This window comes from Blennius ocellaris (assembly GCF_963422515.1).
Source record: "Blennius ocellaris genome assembly, chromosome: 10".
In the NCBI taxonomy this organism is placed as follows: Eukaryota; Metazoa; Chordata; class Actinopteri; order Blenniiformes; family Blenniidae; genus Blennius; species Blennius ocellaris.
Window position 1 is genome coordinate 12,182,144 of NC_137659.1, and position 19,931 is coordinate 12,202,074.

Consider the following 19,931-nt stretch of genomic DNA (forward strand, 5'->3'; position numbering starts at 1 on the left):
CTCTGGGAGAACAGAGAGCGTGGGTAAAAGAACGGCTGGTACGCGGCTTCTCCTAATGTTGTGGTTGTATGGACCCAATTTGTAAAGCATGCAGATGAAGCAGCAAATGCCTATCAAATATTCATCAGAACAGGGGAGGCAGTACAGCTTGTAAAAGAAGATGAAATAAGAGGCAGGAACAGTCACTTTGCGCAGTCTCATGTCTCTTTCACTCCGATTCTCTCTCTCTCGACTTGATACTTTCTCTTTTTCTTGGTCTAACCACATGCACAGTTTGTCACTTTGGAGCCTGGAGGCTGCTCAGACATCTAAGCAAATAAGGGAAATGAGGGAAAGCATTAATGATGATGTATTTGATCTGAATATATTTGTTTGTCTTCAAACTGCATCATCTTTGGATTGTGTTAAGATCGGAGTCTTGAGGAATTTATAAGAGGTGCATACACTATAGTTCTAGTTGTAGATGGTGCAGGACCAGACGGGCTGCCATCGTCGTCGCCGAGTGCAGCGGGCAGCTCAGGGAGGTCTGCGCCTTGTCACCTTTCACTGCCATGGCAACGGCCTGTGAGTCACCCCGAGCAAACTACACTCTGCATTCACACGGACGTCTGATCCTGGGAAACAAATGCAGGGAAATGAGGGACATATATACAAACATAGTGACACATGAGAATACTCAACCCTTTTGGATTCTTAATCATTGGCAGTGAAGCACCGTAAAAATCGAAAGGTCAAGTTGAAACAAAGATACCAAAGTAAAAACTATCCATTCCCTCTTTTCCACACTGTTAATAAAGACTTTTGACACATGAATTACATGAATTCTATTATTGATGATGACCTATTTTTATATGTCATGTTTATATTTGTTTAACTGTCCCCATATGTAGTCTATGAAACTTTCCCCCATGTTTTTACTGAAAATATCTTTTGAATCTTTCCTTTCATTCTTTGGAATCTTTCAATCCTTATTTCAAATATCCAAACATAAAAAAGAAAGAAAAAAAATACATGAATACAAGACTAAGACAAAAAACAAAACATTGTTAAAGTGGTGCTTTTGGCCGGAGGATTTCTGACATTACTAAAATAAAAATAAAAACATAAATAAACTTAGACTGTGATGCTAAGTTATATGTGAAAATGTACAGCTCCTAGTAAAAAAGAGCTTCACAGTGAACTATGGGATATATTGTATCGATCAGTAAAGCTTTAGTAATAAGTGATATGATGCATGTTAAGATGGGTTTTTTTCAGGACAGATACACGTATGCACTTTTAATTGTTGGTATCTGCATCACAAACGTCTTCATAAACACCTATGAGCCTTAACATTATACGACACTAAGAGGTCAAGTGAGTAACACTGATTATTGCTTTTTCTAGCATTTGTTGGTTGGCTTACCAATGTGTCACCAATGTGCGGTCAGCTGATTTGGCAGAAGCTTGTCCTACTGCCTCTGCAGTTGGCAGGGGGGTGTACTTCTAAAAAAAAAAAAAAAATACTCACTCTTACATCGCTGATAATTTTGTATCTTGCTGGCAATTTCACCGGCACTTTACAAAGCCATTCACGTTTTGTGGCGATAATATGTATTGCCAGACTTAGCAGGTACAGCTTGGGTTGTATCAGTGCACACGGGAATGGTGTATGATGGGAAGAATATACCATGGAACGTGACAGAATGAGTGTCGTATCTTTTCTATTTTAAGCCATTCCTTGAAAACCTGGAGATAGCAGTTTATGAGAAAAGACTCACTTAAATCATCAACTTTCACATTCCCAAACTTGACCATGTGCACATACCTGAATACAATTGAGTTGCTGCCATGTGTGAAGCTGATCAGTCATTTGGATCAATGAGGAGTTGAACAGGAGTACATAATCAAGTCCCAGTATAGATTAGATCTTCGGGGGTCTGGAGTGGTTCAGTTGAAGTTATCAAAGCTCTTGAATGCATGATGGGGTGCAAAGTCTGGTCCATTTGGTCTGGTCTAACACGTGAGCATTTGCTGACACCAGACAGGTGGTTATGCTGACATGCTGTTATTAATCGGAATTTTCCGGAGACGAAATGAATAGAATTGCACAATCATGCAGTCCATCATCTGAATGTGTTGGTTATTCTGGTGGCGTCTCACTCACTCTTTTCTCGTTTTGCTCTATTTGTAGATGTAGTCGAAATGCGAGGTTACTCCTGCATCGCATCACCACCTCCATCCTAGCTCTTCTTCCCACCGGCGCTACTTTCAGCACCGGACAGCTCTCAGCGTCCCCCCCCCCCCACGCTCCGCCCACCTCCGGCAGACTGGCAGCAAGAAACAGCCACACACGTCGGTGGGCGACACTTGAGGTGGCCTATTGGGGATCATTTTTTTTTTTTTTTTTTTTTGGGAGGGGCTGAACTTCAAGAGCAATTTGCCCCTTCCCTTGTCATGCTGCTCCTCTCCTCTCTCACTCGCATTTCTCCGTGCAAGAGTGAAAAGCGAGTAGGAGTTCGCTTCTTGAATGGACCAGTCCGCGTTGTTTCTGAGATGAGTTACTAGTCTGATCCAGCTTTCTTTTTTTTTTTTTTTTTTTTTGGGAGGAGAGGGGGGGGATCAGATCACGGAATGAGGGGGCATCTTGTATTGTGTTCAGTCGGACTATGGGTGTCAAAATGCAGGATACCCTGTGAAGTGTCTCTGATCCGCTGAAGGCGCAAAAGAAAGAGAGTGTGTTTAGTATAATGCTCAGCGCCCCGTGCCAAGTGTCCACCGAGTGACCGGGAAACCATGGCTCTCCTGGTGGTCCCGCTGCTCCTGCAAACGGGGCTCGTTTTCGGGTCAAACTACGGTTACGTAGAGTGGTCGGACAACGACAGAGATGACAAGCACCCGCCGATTTTCAGCACCCAAAACATTCACCGGGAGCCGCCCCACCACCACCCGACGTACCCGGTGCCGTCCACGGAGCGCACGGTGGTGGCGCATAAGATCGAGGAGGACTTGCCAAGAGTGGTGACCGCTTTCCTACACACCGGGGACTCCTCTGCGCTCAGGCAGGTCAACTGTTCACGGAGGTACGAGCTGAGCAGCCTGCGAGGCGGCCTGCACGTCGCCTCCCACTACTCCCTGCACGGCATCCTGGACACCGTGGCGCACGCCACAAACTTCCTCAACATGATACTGCAGGCCAACAGGTCCCGGGAGCAAACCCTACGTCGGGACGTCCACTGGTACCACGCGCTGGTTCAGAGCATCCTGGAGGGGGACCCCAAAATCCACCGGGCGGTGGTGACCCTGCACACGGACACGCAGACGCCAGGGCCCCACGTCTTCCTGCAGGCGACGAGAACCGAGAAAGAGGTCGTGTTGCAGGACTTGTCCGGCTCCGCGCACCGTTACCTGAAGAGCAGGGGTCCGGAGGCGGACTGGTTCAACGACTTCAGGGACGGCAAGAGACCACATGTGCACAGGAGAGGTCAGGATTTACGAGGATCCGCGAGTGGAAGTTATCTCCTGGACAAAAATCAGATCAAGTGGTCTGCGCCCTACCTGGAGTGTGAACACGGGGCGTTTGTGCCGTACTGGCTGCTCACTTTGTCTGCTGGTTTCTATGGACTGAAGAGCAACTCTGCACCAGAGTTCAGGTGAGAAGTGACAAAAGTCAAAGGAACACGGCATTTCTGCCCCTAAAAGCACGCTCCCGTTTCGGTTTCAATTTACATTTATTAATCACACACTCCTTTTTGTCTGCGCTGCGTAACGAAACCCCCAATGTCAAATTATTGTACATGACACGACAATAAGATGTAATTCTCAAAATGTCCTCACCTCAACAACTCCGATCGAAATTTGCATATGAAGAATGAAGAGTGTGTTCAATTGTTAGTTGCATAAAAAAAGCAAGATGTCATATTTTAAGACTCCAGACCAACATTGTCTTTAAAAGATCAATTGAATCATAAATATGTAATGAAACTTCAACAACTACACTTTATCTTTCGGTCAGGCATAATTGAGAGCTACATCAATACACTTAAAACAGATCCAGTATGTTAGATTATGTCTGACAACTCATTGTGTTACATTCAGAACAATAAAATGGTTAAAAAGTTGTTGCCTTGAACATTTTACTGCTTGAGCGCCCCTAAATCGAACAAGTTTGTCATAGTGAAACTCTACAAAAAGTCTTCTAATGAGCCCCTCATTAAAATCAGATATGTTGAAGCAGGGACATGTCAAAATATGGCAGGGCTAAGGCCCACCAGGACATAATTACCAACATTCTGATAAACATGCCGATTAAATTGATTCCCTCACACATGCTCTCACAAATTGCCAAACTCCAATCATTACCATATCTTCAACTGAAAAAAAGTTTCCATATGAAAATGTATGGATCTGAAGGATGAGTGAATTCTGTTTGACTTGCAAGTGCAGAGAAAATAAGACAAATCAGACACTGAGACAAAATACTGCTCTGTAGTTCATAGGTACAAGTTTATTGTGAATTGACTCTCTCCTGGGTAAGCATCTCTTTGATTGATATGTTCTTTAGTGTTCCTTCCTCACCTGCTTCAGTGACTATATCTCCAAAACTGTCATGTGGCCAAAGGCTCAGCTGGAGTTCATAGAAAATCGGATTGCACACGTCTTATGTCTGCACAAGATTTGGTTATGGCAACATTCACTGAAGATGTTCGCACTGAATCAGTTTTATCAGATAGCTTTCATCGCAATTTTCCATCTTCAGTTCCACAAAAGTTGATCATCTTGTTTTTGTTGTTGTACAGAACACTCTGAGTTTGCTGTGATGACTCAGTCAGTCTGATGCATTGTTCATCCCCTGAAATGATTTCTTGCTTGTCTGAGACACAGCCCTTGTATCAACACACAGAAATGGCGATGATGTTTAAACTGGTTGAAAGAAGATGACGGTCTGCTCGTGTCTGTTGCCTCAGGCTTCGGAAATGTTAAGTGTGATTACAATATATTCATGAATGAATTCATAATTTAATCAATTGCCTATTCCAGCCCAGCAAACAGGGACTTTGAGTGCGTTTAAACGATTGTGACATTTAACAAGTGACTGTGATTTGTGGCATTTAGAAGAAAAAAAAAAGTCACATGCTTTAGCTCATGCATTTAATCCTATTTGTGAAGCAGCAGAGAAATATAGAGCGGGCACTGGATTACAGCTATTTCAGTCTGAACTGATATTTTTAGTAGCTATTTTTTGAGTGTGATAATGCTTGGGGGGGGGGGTTCTGTTGGGAAATATCTCACAAAGTTGAAGTTTGAAATTCACGAGCACTTTAAGTTGGTGCTTTCCACTTGTCCTCTTGCATGCAAAATTGATAGCTGTTTTGATCCAACTAACATGAAAGTGCATTCACAGGGTTTGATGTTCTTTCTTCGTGGTTCTGAATAGGACTGAATAACAATACTGATTGTTATAGGCTCAGTATTTAATGTAAACAAATGCAGCAAATTAATAAATTATGATGAGGTAAAAAGAGAGCATTCTACTGGACGGATCCTTCCCAGTACAGTTTGAATCTAAATGAGATTGGAATTAAATCCAGCACTCTCCTGCACAATATTTGATAGTAGTTTTTCACCTGACTAACTACTCCATCAAATTCCTTTGGTACTTCAAGTGATTTAAATTGATAACAAAATATAAAAAGCCATCTTTTCCAGAAAGTGTTTTTTATTTGAAGGGTATAAAGCCACTGAAACTCTATAAACTATACATCAAAGTGTCCTCAACACAGACTAAAATAAGCATAGTGGGCTTTAGAGCCATTCGGTTTTGCTGTCCTATTCTGCAAGCGAACCTTAAATTTGTCTCTCAAGATGAGAGGAAGATAAGTCATTGTTTACTAGTCGTAGCCTTCCAGAATTACTCACAAAATTATGTTTGTGCTGACTCTAGCTTTCTCTAACATTGCTTATAAAATATCTAATCTTTGCAGATTTGCATTACAATACTTATATCTCTGGTTCGATTTAGTGCTTGGAGGCCTTTATATGTGTAGTTCATATTATCTTCCGGTGCATGGCCTTTCCCCCGGAGAATTTGGTTTCTGGTTGTTGAACGACGCACATAATGTGACCTACTGAATGTGCAAGTGTGTGTGTGTGTGTGTGTGTGTGTGTGTGTGTGTGTGTGTGTGTGTGTGTGTGTGTGTGTGTGTGTGTGTGTGTGTGTGTGTGTGTGTGTGTGTGTGTGTGTGTGCGCGCGCATTTGTGTTTTCCAGTCTTTCCATGTTATCCCTGTTGTCCAGGGTGTGACCTGTTGTTGTACACTGTCAGCTGGGATTGGTTGCAGCTCCCTGCAACCTTAAACTATATAAAATGGAATATAAAATACATGTTTGCAATTTGAATCTGAGTAATTTTCTCACATTTTATATGAATTATTTCTTTTTAAATTGTTTAGCTTTCTCTCTGTGCTTGACTTCGAGCCAGCACATATGACTTTTCCTCATATTGCTCTTATGAAAAAGACAAAACACAACTGAATGAATCTCGCAGGGCAGCGCGCCAAAGCCTATATATGAATGAAAGTCATTAAAAGTAGTACAGCAGTTGTTGGCAATATCTAGTAAGGGGTCCGTTAGTTGGCATTGTTTTATTAAAGTATGATTTCAAGACGACAGAGAACTCTATAATCTTCTGTAATCTCCTTTGATATTTGTCTGGACTGGCTGTGGAGTCAGCAGAGGGAGCCAAGTGAGAATTCAAGGTAGCAGCGAACACAATATAGTGGCTATATGATAGCAGCGTGTGTCTTTTTCGACCACTTTCTGAAAATGAGTTGTGTTTTTCAGTTTCTCCTGCTCATCTCAGTCTTGTGTTGACATTTCTAAAAATAGAAAGTTGGTCTGCTCTGGCCAGAAAATCATAAGCTGGTGGATATGATGGAGTCAGTTCCACCATGTCTTCTGCAGTTTATGTCAACGTCTTTCCTTTTACTTGTCCTCTTCCACACGGTCTTTCAAGGCCAAATATAAACCCACTTAGTCGACATTAAAATAAATGGCAGGGAGTGTTGTAAACCCGATCACAATGTGAGGTGGGAGATGTCATGTTGCATGAGGTGGGGAGGCAGACTGCTAAGAGGCACGTCAACATCCTATGTCATTTTCATTCGGTGCTGTTCTGAAAGGTGAGGAGATTATTTCAGTCTCGGTCAGGTTTGTTTCTGGCTGTAAAATGTGCAACAAGCCACATTCTGTTATAATAAGCCCTACATTGAAGCTGAGACATATTTACATGTGGACACCCTTAGCATGACATGAATTCAGAAGATATAAGTAAATGCTAAGTCTATAATGCTGATTATTGAATTAGGTGTTTCATAGAAAAGCTGTTTCATGTTTCTACTTGTAAAGATGCAATGTGGAAAATCCTTCGAATCAATAATTTGTAAAATGATTTTCACCAATACATTTCATGTGTTGAAGTGTATAGGGACACTTGCGTTATGCACTACAAAGACAGGGAATGTTAAATCTCCCGATCTTGTCACAGAAAGCTTGAAATACCACTTATGAACACCATGAATGAGTCATTTCTTAGCCTGAAAGGGGCTGCGGAAGTGAGCCAGACAAGTGTGGCAGAAAATGACCTCATTTTAAAATCAGCACAAGAAGAGGGTTCAAAATCTAAAACACACTGGATAAAATGATGGCTGACACTCTCAGCAAGCGACCATTATCTCTGCCACCCCAACCAAGTGTGGGAAAGAAAGCTTTCAGCTGCTGTTGTTGCAACAAGAGGTGATGTTCCGTAGGAGGACCAAATAGACTATGGCAGAAGTGACTTGTGCTTATGGTGCAGATCGCCAGTAGCTTGTGCATTTAAAACACACCTGGCAAGCTTATTTTTGCACTTGCTTGTAGTTATTTTTAAATCATGAGTCAAATCAACACTTTTTCAAGCATTGCACAAATACACAATGCGATTTTAATGCTACACAGTAATTCGTCCAACTACGTTACGACAAAATGCAACAAACTAACGTCTTTATCTTGGTTTTTAAAAAAAAATTTTTTTACTTTAAATCATGCACAGGTTCTCTATTATAAATGCTGTAAAAGTATCAGGACATTCAGTGTGGAAGCAAATGTGCACTGCTTGAACTTAATCAGCAGCTGTTCATAAATGAGTCATATGGCCATCCATAAGTATTGTGCCAAGGAGGAAAAGTGGCAGTCTTTTTCAGCTCCAACCACATGCGGCTCTGCAGTGTGGTATAGATGGATGGAAAAAGCAGCGGACGTCGGAGAGAATACACCCCCTTTTGAGAAACAAAACTCTTTCCACTGTGATGGGAAATGTTAAGAGCGCGATATCTTTTTATTCTTAGCGGCTCTGAGCATGATCAGCGTCTCAACATTTATCTCAAAGCCTTACTCAAGATCAGAGGTTTCAACTCTGGTCCTCGAGATGTCCTGTTCTGTATGTTCGAGGTGCAAAGAAAAATAAGCTATATCCTTTCAACCATTTTTTTTTTCTCCAGAAATTTCAAAAATGGCTCAAAAGTGTATTTTTTGATGTTGCAAATCTGTACCTGGTCGATTTTAGGTTGAATAATATCCCGCACATTTCTGTTACTTCTACTGCTTTTTGCTTCTGCCAAGCTACCAAACATTTAACCTGTAAACACAGGCTAGTGTGTGGAACGACATGCACACAAACGCTTTTTTTTTTTTTTTGTCACTCATGTGAGTGCAGCTGCATATCCCTCTTTTTGTGTGCTGAGGAGCTGAAGAGTGGCGGTGCCACACACCTCTCCTCCTGGCTGTTTGTTTCCAGCAGCAGGCACATACAGATGGAAGTAACAGGTGTCAGGCTCCCCATCACAACAAGGCTGAGAGTGACTGTATGTGAGTGTGTGGACGGCTTTTTCTGGTGGAGAAATGGAACAGAGCGGGTCATCAAAGATGAACAAATGTTCTTTTTGTGTGTTAGTGTGATGAAAGAGAGCTGTGCCGAGACATACACTTGGACAGGCTTCACGAACAGGCTGCACTCACAGCCCAGTTCATTGGGTACACTTGTACAATAAATTCTGCCTTTAAAAAAAGCTGTAATTTTCAGTTGAAATTATTAACAGAATTTGTTTGAGAGCTTTTATTTTGAGTAATTTTCAGCTGGACTGCACTTTGTTCACTCTATTTACACACATAAGGAAGGTGAATCAAATGATGCAGTTTAGCCCAGCCACGTCTGGGAAATACAATATGTGAAACTAAAAAGGAGCTGAATTGAAACCTCTCTGATGATCTCAGGCAAAACTAGAATGACTACTGCTGTTTAAATTCCAGGCAATTTTCCTCCGCTTTCATTCCTCAGCAGTTAAAGCATTAGAATCCTCTATTGCTGTTAAAACCTCAACCTGTATTCAGTGCAGAAGCAGCTCATGACAACAATAACAATGTATTTAACACTTTTTTATTGAAAAAGAAAAGATGAAGTGAAGACAATCTACCAAAATCAGATTAAACTTAATCTGATATTGAAGTAAACAATGACTGTGTTTTCAGTATCTTTTGATTTTATTCTAATGTTGTTGTTTATTCTTCTTCTTCTTCTTCTTCTAATGTTTACAATAGATATCTTTTAATCATATTGTGTGTGATGAATTTGGGTTCGCAGTGGCAGGATGTGCATTTGTGTTAAATAGGGGAAAAAGTCTACAGTGCAAATTGCACAAGTGTGAACGACATAGAAAGAAAAATGAAAAGCGTGAAGGTGATGCAAAGTCATAAGACGATGTTAAGTCTGTAATAGATCAGTGATGTAATAATAAATCAGCTGTTCTGATGCTCAACTGTCAATACATTTAATGTTTCAGTTGATGTATTGTTTTATTGACAATGAAAAATCAGCTAGGGCTCACAGGATATCTCTGGGAGATATTTGACATTCATGTTTTCACCAACAGAAAAGCAGTTTGGTAAATCAAACAGATTCAAGTTAAATATTTGAAATAATAATGAACCTGGGGCTGTGATACCAAAAATTCATATTTGTGAAGTGGCAGGACAATTAACCTATTATGCCAAAAGCACTTCTCATTGTCATTACTGGCATGTAACTTAAGCATAATTGCATAATAGCATAATTGAATAATATTTCAACCTTGTGTCTCTTTCTTTTGTTCTTCACTCTCGGCTCCCTCATTATTCACCCCCGTCGGTCTTAATTTCTTTTCAGTGCCCAATCTATTTTATTCTTTCCTCTCTATTGCCACCCTCTCCTCCGCTGCTTCCTCCACCTTTGACCTTTACCTTCCCCCAAGCACTGCTCCTCCTGTTCTTTTTGATTAACCTCTCCTTCATTCTCTGCCTCTGCGCCTTCCTCCTCACTCCTCTCCCTCATGTGATTTTCTTGACCTCGAGCAAATTTATTTCCTCCTTCCTTCTCTCTCCTGTTTTGTCTTTCCCTATCTGTATAACAATTAAGCCCATTTTCACTTCTCTCTCTCTCTCTCTCTCTCTCTCTCTCTCTCTCTCTCTCTCTCTCTCTCTCTCTCTCCCTCTCTCTCCTTCCTTTCAGTTCACTTTCACTCCTTTTATGTTCCCTTGTGCTGTACCTCATTTTTTTCCTCCTCTCTGATAACATCTGTCCGATTCCTACAGTCTCCATGTTTCTTTTTAAATTTCCAGTCCTTCAATTATTCACTATTTTCAATCCACACTCATCTCTGTCTCTTACCGCTTCCCCACCTTATCTTCCCTTCTTTCTGTCTCTGACAGGGGTGTTGTTCGGGTGGATGTGAACCTGCAGGATGTCGACATTGATCAATGCTCTAACAGTGGCTGGTTTGCTGGGACTCATCGCTGTAATCTCACTAGTATGGAGGTAAGTCTGATCCTTAGTGCAATCATAACCTTCAACGGTACAGTAACAAAAACACTCTCTTTCCACTTCATTGAAATCAGTGAATTTCACAGTTATACTCGAACCATTTGTTCATCATATGCAATCCATTCTGTTCACTTTGACTATAAAACCCACTCAAATGCTGTGACTCCAGGGTCTTTAAAAATTGCAGCAATAAAAGCTTGAAAGAAGGATGGGATTGGATGAGTGTCCCGCTGGGCTGTATTGTTGTTTACCTATTCCTTCTACCACCAAGGTCGTTATCTAACACTCATTCACCGTTTGACTTTCATGAGAATATCCACTCGGTGATCAAAACTGAAAGAGTAAAGTTCAGCCGGATTATGTGAAAAGAGTCACATGTAAAATATGATCATTTTAAATAATTTGTAGGGTCTACAGCAGACCTTGGCTACCAGTGGCCGTCTCAAATTGGACTTTAGATCTTGCTTACTTAGCACATTTCTCCACACTTTGCACGATTCATCACATTTACACAGCAACTGTGACTGCTACCCTGCGGGGTGTCCCACATTTGAACCTGATACTATTGCATAAGCAACAATACACAAGTAATGTATTGACAAACTAAGTTTAGCATAAAATTAGTTGCTTGCATTTCCACATCATGTGCTGCACTCACAATTTGACAAATCAATCATATTAACATTAGAAGCTTTTACCAAACTCAACATTAATCTAAGACAACATTGAATGGCAATAGCGATTATGGACAGAAGCAATGTTAAGAAATCAAATGTATGAAGACAAAGGTTTTATCAGTAGGGTTTGGGTTGGGGGTTTGGAAGTCATTTGATGGATAAAATATTATAAGGTCTCAGTTTACTATTGGTATCAGTGAATGAAACATTAAAATAAGCTAACCTTTGCTTCTTAACGTCACACAAAAGAGCTGCACGACAATGTGATTTCACATTATTTCATTACTGCTCTTTGCTATTTGTTCTTCATACAGAACATAAAATCTTTACTCTTCCAATTCATCCAGGAGCTTCTCTGACTCAGTACGCTTTACCTTTTGGGTATACACACAGGCCCCCGGTGTTTGACGACTGCAGGGTTCTAGTCTAATAAGACAACTTTTTTCAGGAGACAAGCACTTGCGTGTGTCTTCTCTGCTGCATTGTGTTTTTTATATCCAGTTGACCACTATGATGTAACTGGCGGCAGACATACAGCGTGTTCAGTCTCTTTCTGTGGTGACAGAGTGACACCAAACCAGAAGCAGATTCTGTGTTTATGTCTGAAGAGCATTTGCATGTGAGCGGACCCCGCCTGTGAGTTCACCTGCGCGCTCCTGTCGGTGCCACCGTGTTAGTTTTATGTGATGTCTTGCGGGGAGCCGCTATGACTTCGGCAGGGGAGAGAGGCTGCTCGGGCGCGCGTTGCATGTTGTTGGCCATATGATGTATAATAAATGCGGTGTAATGGATTGCAGCAAGATGAGATGAATAATAGACTATGCTCTTTGTCTGTGTGCCTCTCGTCTTCTTTGGGTGTGTGGAAAGAAGGGAACTACAGATGAGGCACATGAGGGGTCTCCATGTTTGTCCCGATTTGGTTTGCGGTGTGTTTTTGTGTTACTCCCTTTTAATAAGCAAACACCTCATAGCTGTGAGCTGGAGAGAGCTGATTAGTATGGCTGGATGTACTGTAACATACCAGTGGTATGCAGAGATACATTTGTTACCAAGGCCAGTCTAAGACGGTTTATGTCAGAGCATTATCGCTGGTATGCTTCCATTCACTGTATACATGGTCTGTGTGTTTGTATTAGTGAAGCCTGTAGTGCATTTATCAAACTTTTGTCTTTTTATAAACATTTGCTTTTGTAATACATTACATAAACATCAACTGAGCCATTTCAGATGATCATCACAGGCTTTACCACACATTGCTCTCCACTGGTGATTCATTTCCCTCACACACCATGTTTGGCCAAGCAGTTGCCAATGATTGAGTGCCGCCTTGAAGAGAGTCGAGCTATTTGTCTTTTTGCCTTCAAAATGTTGCACGGAGCACAGGAATCAAAACACCGAAAAACAGCATGAAATTAAAACTTTCTATACATTCATCACAAGTGTTTTGTTCGAGGGCACAAATATTGACCGTGAAAGCAGTGCAGCATTTGTAACCATGTCATTAATCTTGTTCTTTTATCGATTTTTTCCCCTCACAAAATAGAAATAGTAAACAATTGGAATGGACTTTCAGTGCAATATCTAGTTGACATATTGCAGCTGCTCATTATTTGAACTGCCAGTTTTTCTGAGTTTTGAAATGAGGTCAATTTAGCCAACGTTACAGACACCAATAGATATGAGGGTTTTTTTTCTGTTTTATTCAACTCATTTTTCATAAACTGTCCCATTTTGACGTCTCGGATAAAGGATAAGCACTTCTGACAATATCTTTGATTATGGCTCTCTGCTCTTTTGTGGTACACTGAGAGAGGTTCACAGAAAAAGCAGCAGAAAATGTGATGTAATATCAAAGCGGAGCTGTATTTAAGAGAATAACTAAGGTAAAATGCTGGACCATGTCTACATTCTCAGTCTAATTCACTGTTGATCTTTTTCCTAACCAGTTAAATGCTAAACGCACAATACTTTTTTTTAACAGCTAATTTATTTCTTGATGGCACTCTTGGCATATGGAGATGGTATACAGTATACTACTGGTATACAGTATAATACTGTTATTTGCATGTATTAAAGTATGCTGTAGTGGTCTTCACCTCCAATTTAGTGGACAGTAACATGCAGTCTAACTTCATGAAATCTATGTCACTGTGTAGCAGCCCATAAAAAAATCCCATAGTCTGAAGGAGCCTTAACCTTAACCGGTCATTGCTGGTTGTTATCAGGGGTAAAAGATCCCACCTTCACCTCTGACTCAGGCTGAAAAGGCTGTTATCAAGAACTTATAAACGTTTGTTTGTCATCATGATAGGTTTAAACAAGAACATTCAATAGGCTTCATACTAAACCAAGTTAGTTTTAGGAAAAAGTTTACATTCAGGTAAAATACATTTTCTCACTTTACTAATAGTTATTTTCAGAGTGGAAGTGATGACCTTAATCCAATCCTCCAACTCAATTTTCCTATGAACTCAGACTTTCTCTGTGAATCCTCCTGGACCTTATGGCCTTTTGGGAACATTTTATTGAAATAATCAATACTTTGTCGTGAAATATTGCAATGAGGTATAATTGTTGCATCTGTAAATAACCTTTTTGCAGGAAATAGAGGGAAGTTTGTAAAAACCGTGACACTGTGGAGCAGCAGGCATGAATCACTCGATGGGTTCAGGAGAAGATATTCAAAGTCTAAAAACAGGCATGTTGGCAACGGGAAGAGGTTGAGTTAGCGGTCCTGCATGTTTCCATTGTCTTCCTGTTCTAGCGCACCACAATCATCATGAATGTGTCATCATGAATGTGTCATCATGAATCGCAGCAGAAAGCCTAAAGACATCCCCCACACATTGCAATCAGGAGTGTTAAAGTGAGGCCGCATCATCGGCACAGAGGCTGAATTGGCTGAATTGATTGCGGAGGTAACAACACCTGAAACAAGAGGGAGTGAACAAATCAAGCATGATAATACATAAAACTGAACTGATTGGAAGTTCACTCAGAGGGAAGTATAGCAGTTTTAGATTATTGCTGCTGAAATGAAGTCATAATCGGTTTTAGAGGATGATTTGCAGGGCTTTTCATGTGTTTTTTTTTTTTTTTTTGGCAGAAGAGAACGTCTTTTAATATTGTAACATTATCTCGGTATTATGACACTGCATATTGCAGAGTTTAATTGAATTTGGGATTATACAATCGCAATTCTCTGGAGGGAGTGACCTTTCTATACTTTCTTTCTTCCCTGCATGGACTGAATAGCTGTTGCCACAGATTCATGTAACTGAGGAGGCAGCAGTGTTGGCATGGCTTTCTTTGTGTAACTGTTTTGTTAATGACTGAATACAAGTACAGTAGAATTGTACAGAGAATAGTGTTTTTGTTTTTATGCCAACAGAGATTTAGGAATGGGGGATTTAAGTGGAAGTGAAACAGAGCTGTCATAGTATAAAGCTGCAGTTTAAAGTTTGGGAGGAGGAGCTCCCCCTCCCAGAGGTCAAACAAATTTCTGCCTATTTTTTGTACATGCTTGGGTGAATGCTGGACTTCCTCCTGGTTTTCACACTATAAGATTTCATTGTTAACATTTCGTGGGCCATGCAATGAAATGCCAGTGAAGGTTAAGAATATACAGTTTAAGTTAGTGTAAAAACATCGTTTTGTACATTTTACACAACAGAATACATTGAAAAACACAATCCTTAACCAAATCACGCTATTTCTCACTGTAAAAATCCTTAAATTTGAAGAATTTCTTTCTAGATTTTCTGTATGAGTTTGGCTACAGATGACTGCGAACCGACTGTCCTACTATGTAATGTATTATCAAGTTCTCTTAGTGCAACTTATTGAAAAATTGAAAGACACCCATTGTAAAAACCTTTCAAAGTCTACTGTACAAGGCAAGATTCAATGACTGCAGTGTGGTAACCGTTAAAGAGCAGCCAATTAGAATCAACCTTTATGTAGAATACTATACTGTATTACTCTTACAATGAATTCATCTCTAAATATGTGAGTTTGATAGAATAATTACTTCTTTTACCCTCTACTAATTTATTGTTTTCATGGTGCCATCTCAGTTTTCAATGGTAAAAAAAAATTAAAGATCTGAAAATCAATGCACCTTGAGTGCAATTCATCAGTAACCTGTGTAACTTCACAATCACAAATAACAAAATATGCAGTTTGCCTTGGCTGTAAAATTGTTTTATTAAAACGATTGTTGGTTCACTATTAGTTTTAACCTGTCACTTTGTTTAGTGTCCTCCAACATTTGAATGACTTTCCCTGCACGTTTTGGTTTGGTAAGTTCAAATGGTTATTTTTTTAATTGTTCATTCAAACCATCACTCACACTTGGTCTCGTTCAACATGAACGTTTCCTCCGTTTCTGTCCTGAAGTCAAAGCCTGACAACATTGAATTTGAAAGCTTTCAGGGAAAAACTAAACCAAAACAAAAAAACAAAGCAGCCAAAATAGTATCCCTTTGCACAACAGACACCATAGAGACCAACAAAGAAAAAACAAAACAACAACAGATATTTGTCCAAATGTCCTCGTTAAGCAACAGCTAAATTGTAAATCTCTCTAAATAGTTTTTTTGGGGGGAAATGGGCTGTGGTGAGGCAATTCGAGGCTCATTGCTTTCCCTATCCAGTACATACATACCTCCAGGCTCCGTCTCAGACAGAGTGATAATAATGAGACAGTCTCTCGTAAAGTGATGGAGTATCATGTACGAGTAAGGAGGGAGTAATACCATAAATCTTCGCTTCTCATCATCACTATGATGTAATGCTTCACTCAAGTTATAGTTTAAAAAGTTTTAAGTTAAGACTCAGTTGAGAGTGTTTAAAAAAAAAAAACATTTTTCAGGGTACAGGTCTTCTTGCTGAAGTGGCTGTTCAGAAAAATTGTAATCCCAAGGTGATTTATTGTGATAGTATATCTGATCAAACTGATTCACTGTAGAGTTACCCTCTGAATAATTAAAATATAGACCGGCTACTTTAAACATGCTGAGGATTATTAATGATGCACTTGCGAAAAGGAATGCATTTATTGTGCAAAAAAAATAAAAAAACAAGCTGTAAACACAAACAACATCCAAATCTACAACACTTCAAGCAGACATATGGCAAAGTTATTATTTTTTCAAGAGAAAATGTGTTTTTTGCTACCCTATAGTGCTAATGGCAAGACCTTTAGAAGGCTGGCTGACATTGACAATTGTAACAGCTCTTTATAAAACAGTCTTGTTGTGTGGTTTTAACTCCAAAAGCTCTTATTTTATGAAAAAGTATTAAAAAAAAACACAATAACAAAGCCTTAGTACAGTGGATGAAACTATCACCATCAGTCACCTTGTAAAAAATCAGTTCTTTTAAATAATTAATCCGGTTTTGCATATTAGTTCTCTCTTCAGGTTTTGTTTCTCTGGATCGTTTAATTCCATTGGTATTGTGAATAAATATAACCTTCATTCAGTTCCTCTTCAGTTCTGCCACAAATACATCAACTATTATGTATTAATCCATTGGAGCCTTTTTAGTGATTTTAAAGATATTTGACTTTTCGGATGTATTCTGAAATCATTTGCAGGTGTTTCATTGTTATTTTGACTTTGCATTAAATTGACAAAAATTACCATCAATCAGCTCCTGCCTAAATTATGCCTTGTCATCGCTTACTATTGCAAAAATACTGGACAATGTACTGGAATATCTCTTCTAAACACACCACGGTGATGACATTTCTTTCACGCTGGCCATGCCGGAGCAATAGGATCCTTTTATGGAGGATCTGAGAGAAAAGTGGCTTCTCAGAGATAAATCCTTTTCATATTGTTTATTAGGTATTATATGTTGTATATGACGAATGTTTCCTCATGTTCTGAGACTTTTTCGGTGGTGTTTTTTAAAACGCAAGTGACACAACAGGCCAATAAAGTTGTATATGTTTACATGTACTAAAAGTATCAAGCCACTGATCCTCTGATGTTGGTTTTGGTTTTCATTTTGGTTTTCTTCTTTTTCTTGGTTGATCTGCCCAGATACCGTGAAACTGGGGAAGAAGGTGGGATATGTCACCATGAACCAAATGCAAGTCCTCATGCATTATGGATGGTCAGTCGAAGGGGAAACATCTTACATAAGGAGCCAGTGCTTATATAATTAGATGAAGACCTATGAGGATAATTAGTGTGGGTGATTTGAGTCTGCATAATAATGTGTATTTTTTGTGAGAGAGTGTGTTTTAGTCAAACGTATGTGAAGTATGTTTGCATATTTTTGCCTGGAAGTGTGTGTGAGTGTGTCGTCTTTTTTTTTTTTTTTTTGGTCTCCCTGCCCGTCCTGTGAAACGTGCCACTGGAGATAAAGGGCTTCAAAGGCAGAGCTCTTGCTAATGAGTGTAAACTGCTGTGACAGCCAAAGAGGGTTATCCCCTCTGTCTCTCCTCTGGCTCTCTCTTCTCCGTCGGCCACACTTCCACCTCTCTTTATCTGTTTTCACACTCTCTCTTTCAGTGGCTCCTCATTTTCTCTCCAGCTCTCTCTCTCTTCTGTTTCCTTGTTTTCCATTAACTCTTCCCCAATTCAAATCCACCGAAGGCGGAAAGGCTGCAAATTATCCCTCCATCTGTCAACGTCAACATGTGGAAAAAAAACCCAGCGTGGACTTATTTGTTCATAATTGAGAGATCTGTTACTTTCCCACCACTTTATATGCTGATGCAGGATCCATTTGGGAATAAATTGTTGACCCTGCCTGTTAATGTTACAATTTCTTTTCATGGAGACATGTAAAATATGCATTCCTGCTGCTGTGTTAAAAAGAACAATGCTATAATTTCTGTTTATGGGGATGTATGAAACTTCTGAAAGTTTAATTACCTGGACATGTGTGACTCTTGCAGATGACAAGGGGTGAAAAAGGGACAGGAGTACAAGGATTTGTTTTGCTATTCTTAGTATTGGACACATTGTGGATCAAGAAGAGAATTTAAGGCTCAGAAGTATTGAAGTCATATATATACTGTATGTAAGAGGATACAAAGCCACAGCAAATTTGAAAGTATATTCGGGGATAGAGTATGCCGGCTTCTTCCATTGCGTATCAGACTGTATTTGTCAGAAGCGCACACAATCAAAAGTCAGGTTTTTTTCTTTTCTTTTTCTTATCAGTGTTATCTATAGCATGCAAGACAGGTTAACTTGGGGCGTGGAGGAGACAAAAAAAAATTACTTACTCTGCTCTGTCTTTTCCCGTTTCACTCTCCTTTGTCTGTTTTGTTCTGCCAGAGGCTCGCCACCTGTCCTGCAGGGAGTGTGAAGTTAAAGTGAGGTTGAAATGTTTCAAGAGCCGGCACATCTGTGGATCCATTCAGCAATATGCACACATGATTTTTTTTTTTTCTTATTTAGCTTCTGTTCAGAGCTTTCATCATCAAAGAAATGATTAGTATCTGTCCTCAAAGCTGTGTTGAACAAGTTCAAACTGAGGTCAATATCCCTGCTATTTAATCAGTGGGGGCACCACTACGCTCAAATTATATCTATATATTTTAGAAAATGCTTTCTCTGCAGGGACTGAACATAACAAAGCAGTGAGTTACCCTAAAGCCTTTTCAGCCCAATGGACTTTCTCAGGAAAAACATCTGTAACTGCTGCACCTTATAATATGGTTGATATTGTTGAATAGTATTATATGGTTGAATGGAAAGAATCGGGTGAATAATGTCCGGTGAAATATTGTCAATCACATGAGCAATGGCAACAAACTAAACCATTAACACAGTGATATTTATTTGTGTATTATTATCAATCTTTATCAATACATGGTTATACATTGGCTCAGACTTTCAAGGTATGCTAAATACTTGTGTAGTGTAAGCACTGTAATACATTTTAAGTGATTGTTTTTTTCTTCACTCTGATGTCTTAGTACTTTAATCTCTTGGTATTTACCTCATTTGAAGTCACATCCTTAACGCATCAAACCTATTAAGTCTTTCAGTCTGAAAACCTTTGACAGTCTAGGCTGGCATATGTTAACAAGGGTTGAGTTTAAAGGCTACATTAAGAACATCAACGGTGTTAGTGATTTACTGAATATCTATATACTTGTATTTGTAATGAGATAAATGTGCCTGTCGGTGGATTGAAATGACAAGATTAGCAGTGATATTTGAGAAGATGTACTTTCTTATATAATCATTTATATCAGGTGTATTCCCACCGTAGTCTGACTGATGCCACGAGATAGAAACTATTGACAATGAATTTTTAATTTTAAGTCTCAAAATTCCACAAAAAAGTTAGTGCTGTTTCAAATGTATCCAATTGCATTGTTAAAGTAAATGTAGTGTACATAACACAAGAGTGAGG

The 19,931-nt window shown here is 39.7% G+C and overlaps 1 protein-coding gene across 1 annotated transcript in view; it reads left to right on the plus strand.

Moving 5' to 3' along the window:
* Positions 1–2,775: 2,775 nt before the first annotated feature.
* Positions 2,776–19,931, plus strand: part of gpr158b (G protein-coupled receptor 158b) — a gene marked incomplete at both ends in the record, with an annotated part of 61,488 nt that continues 44,332 nt past the window's right edge. The window contains 2 exons of the mRNA XM_080504133.1: positions 2,776–3,632; positions 10,758–10,863. Of these exons, the coding sequence (XP_080360259.1) occupies positions 2,776–3,632; positions 10,758–10,863 (963 nt within the window). The remainder of the gene's footprint in view (positions 3,633–10,757; positions 10,864–19,931) is intronic.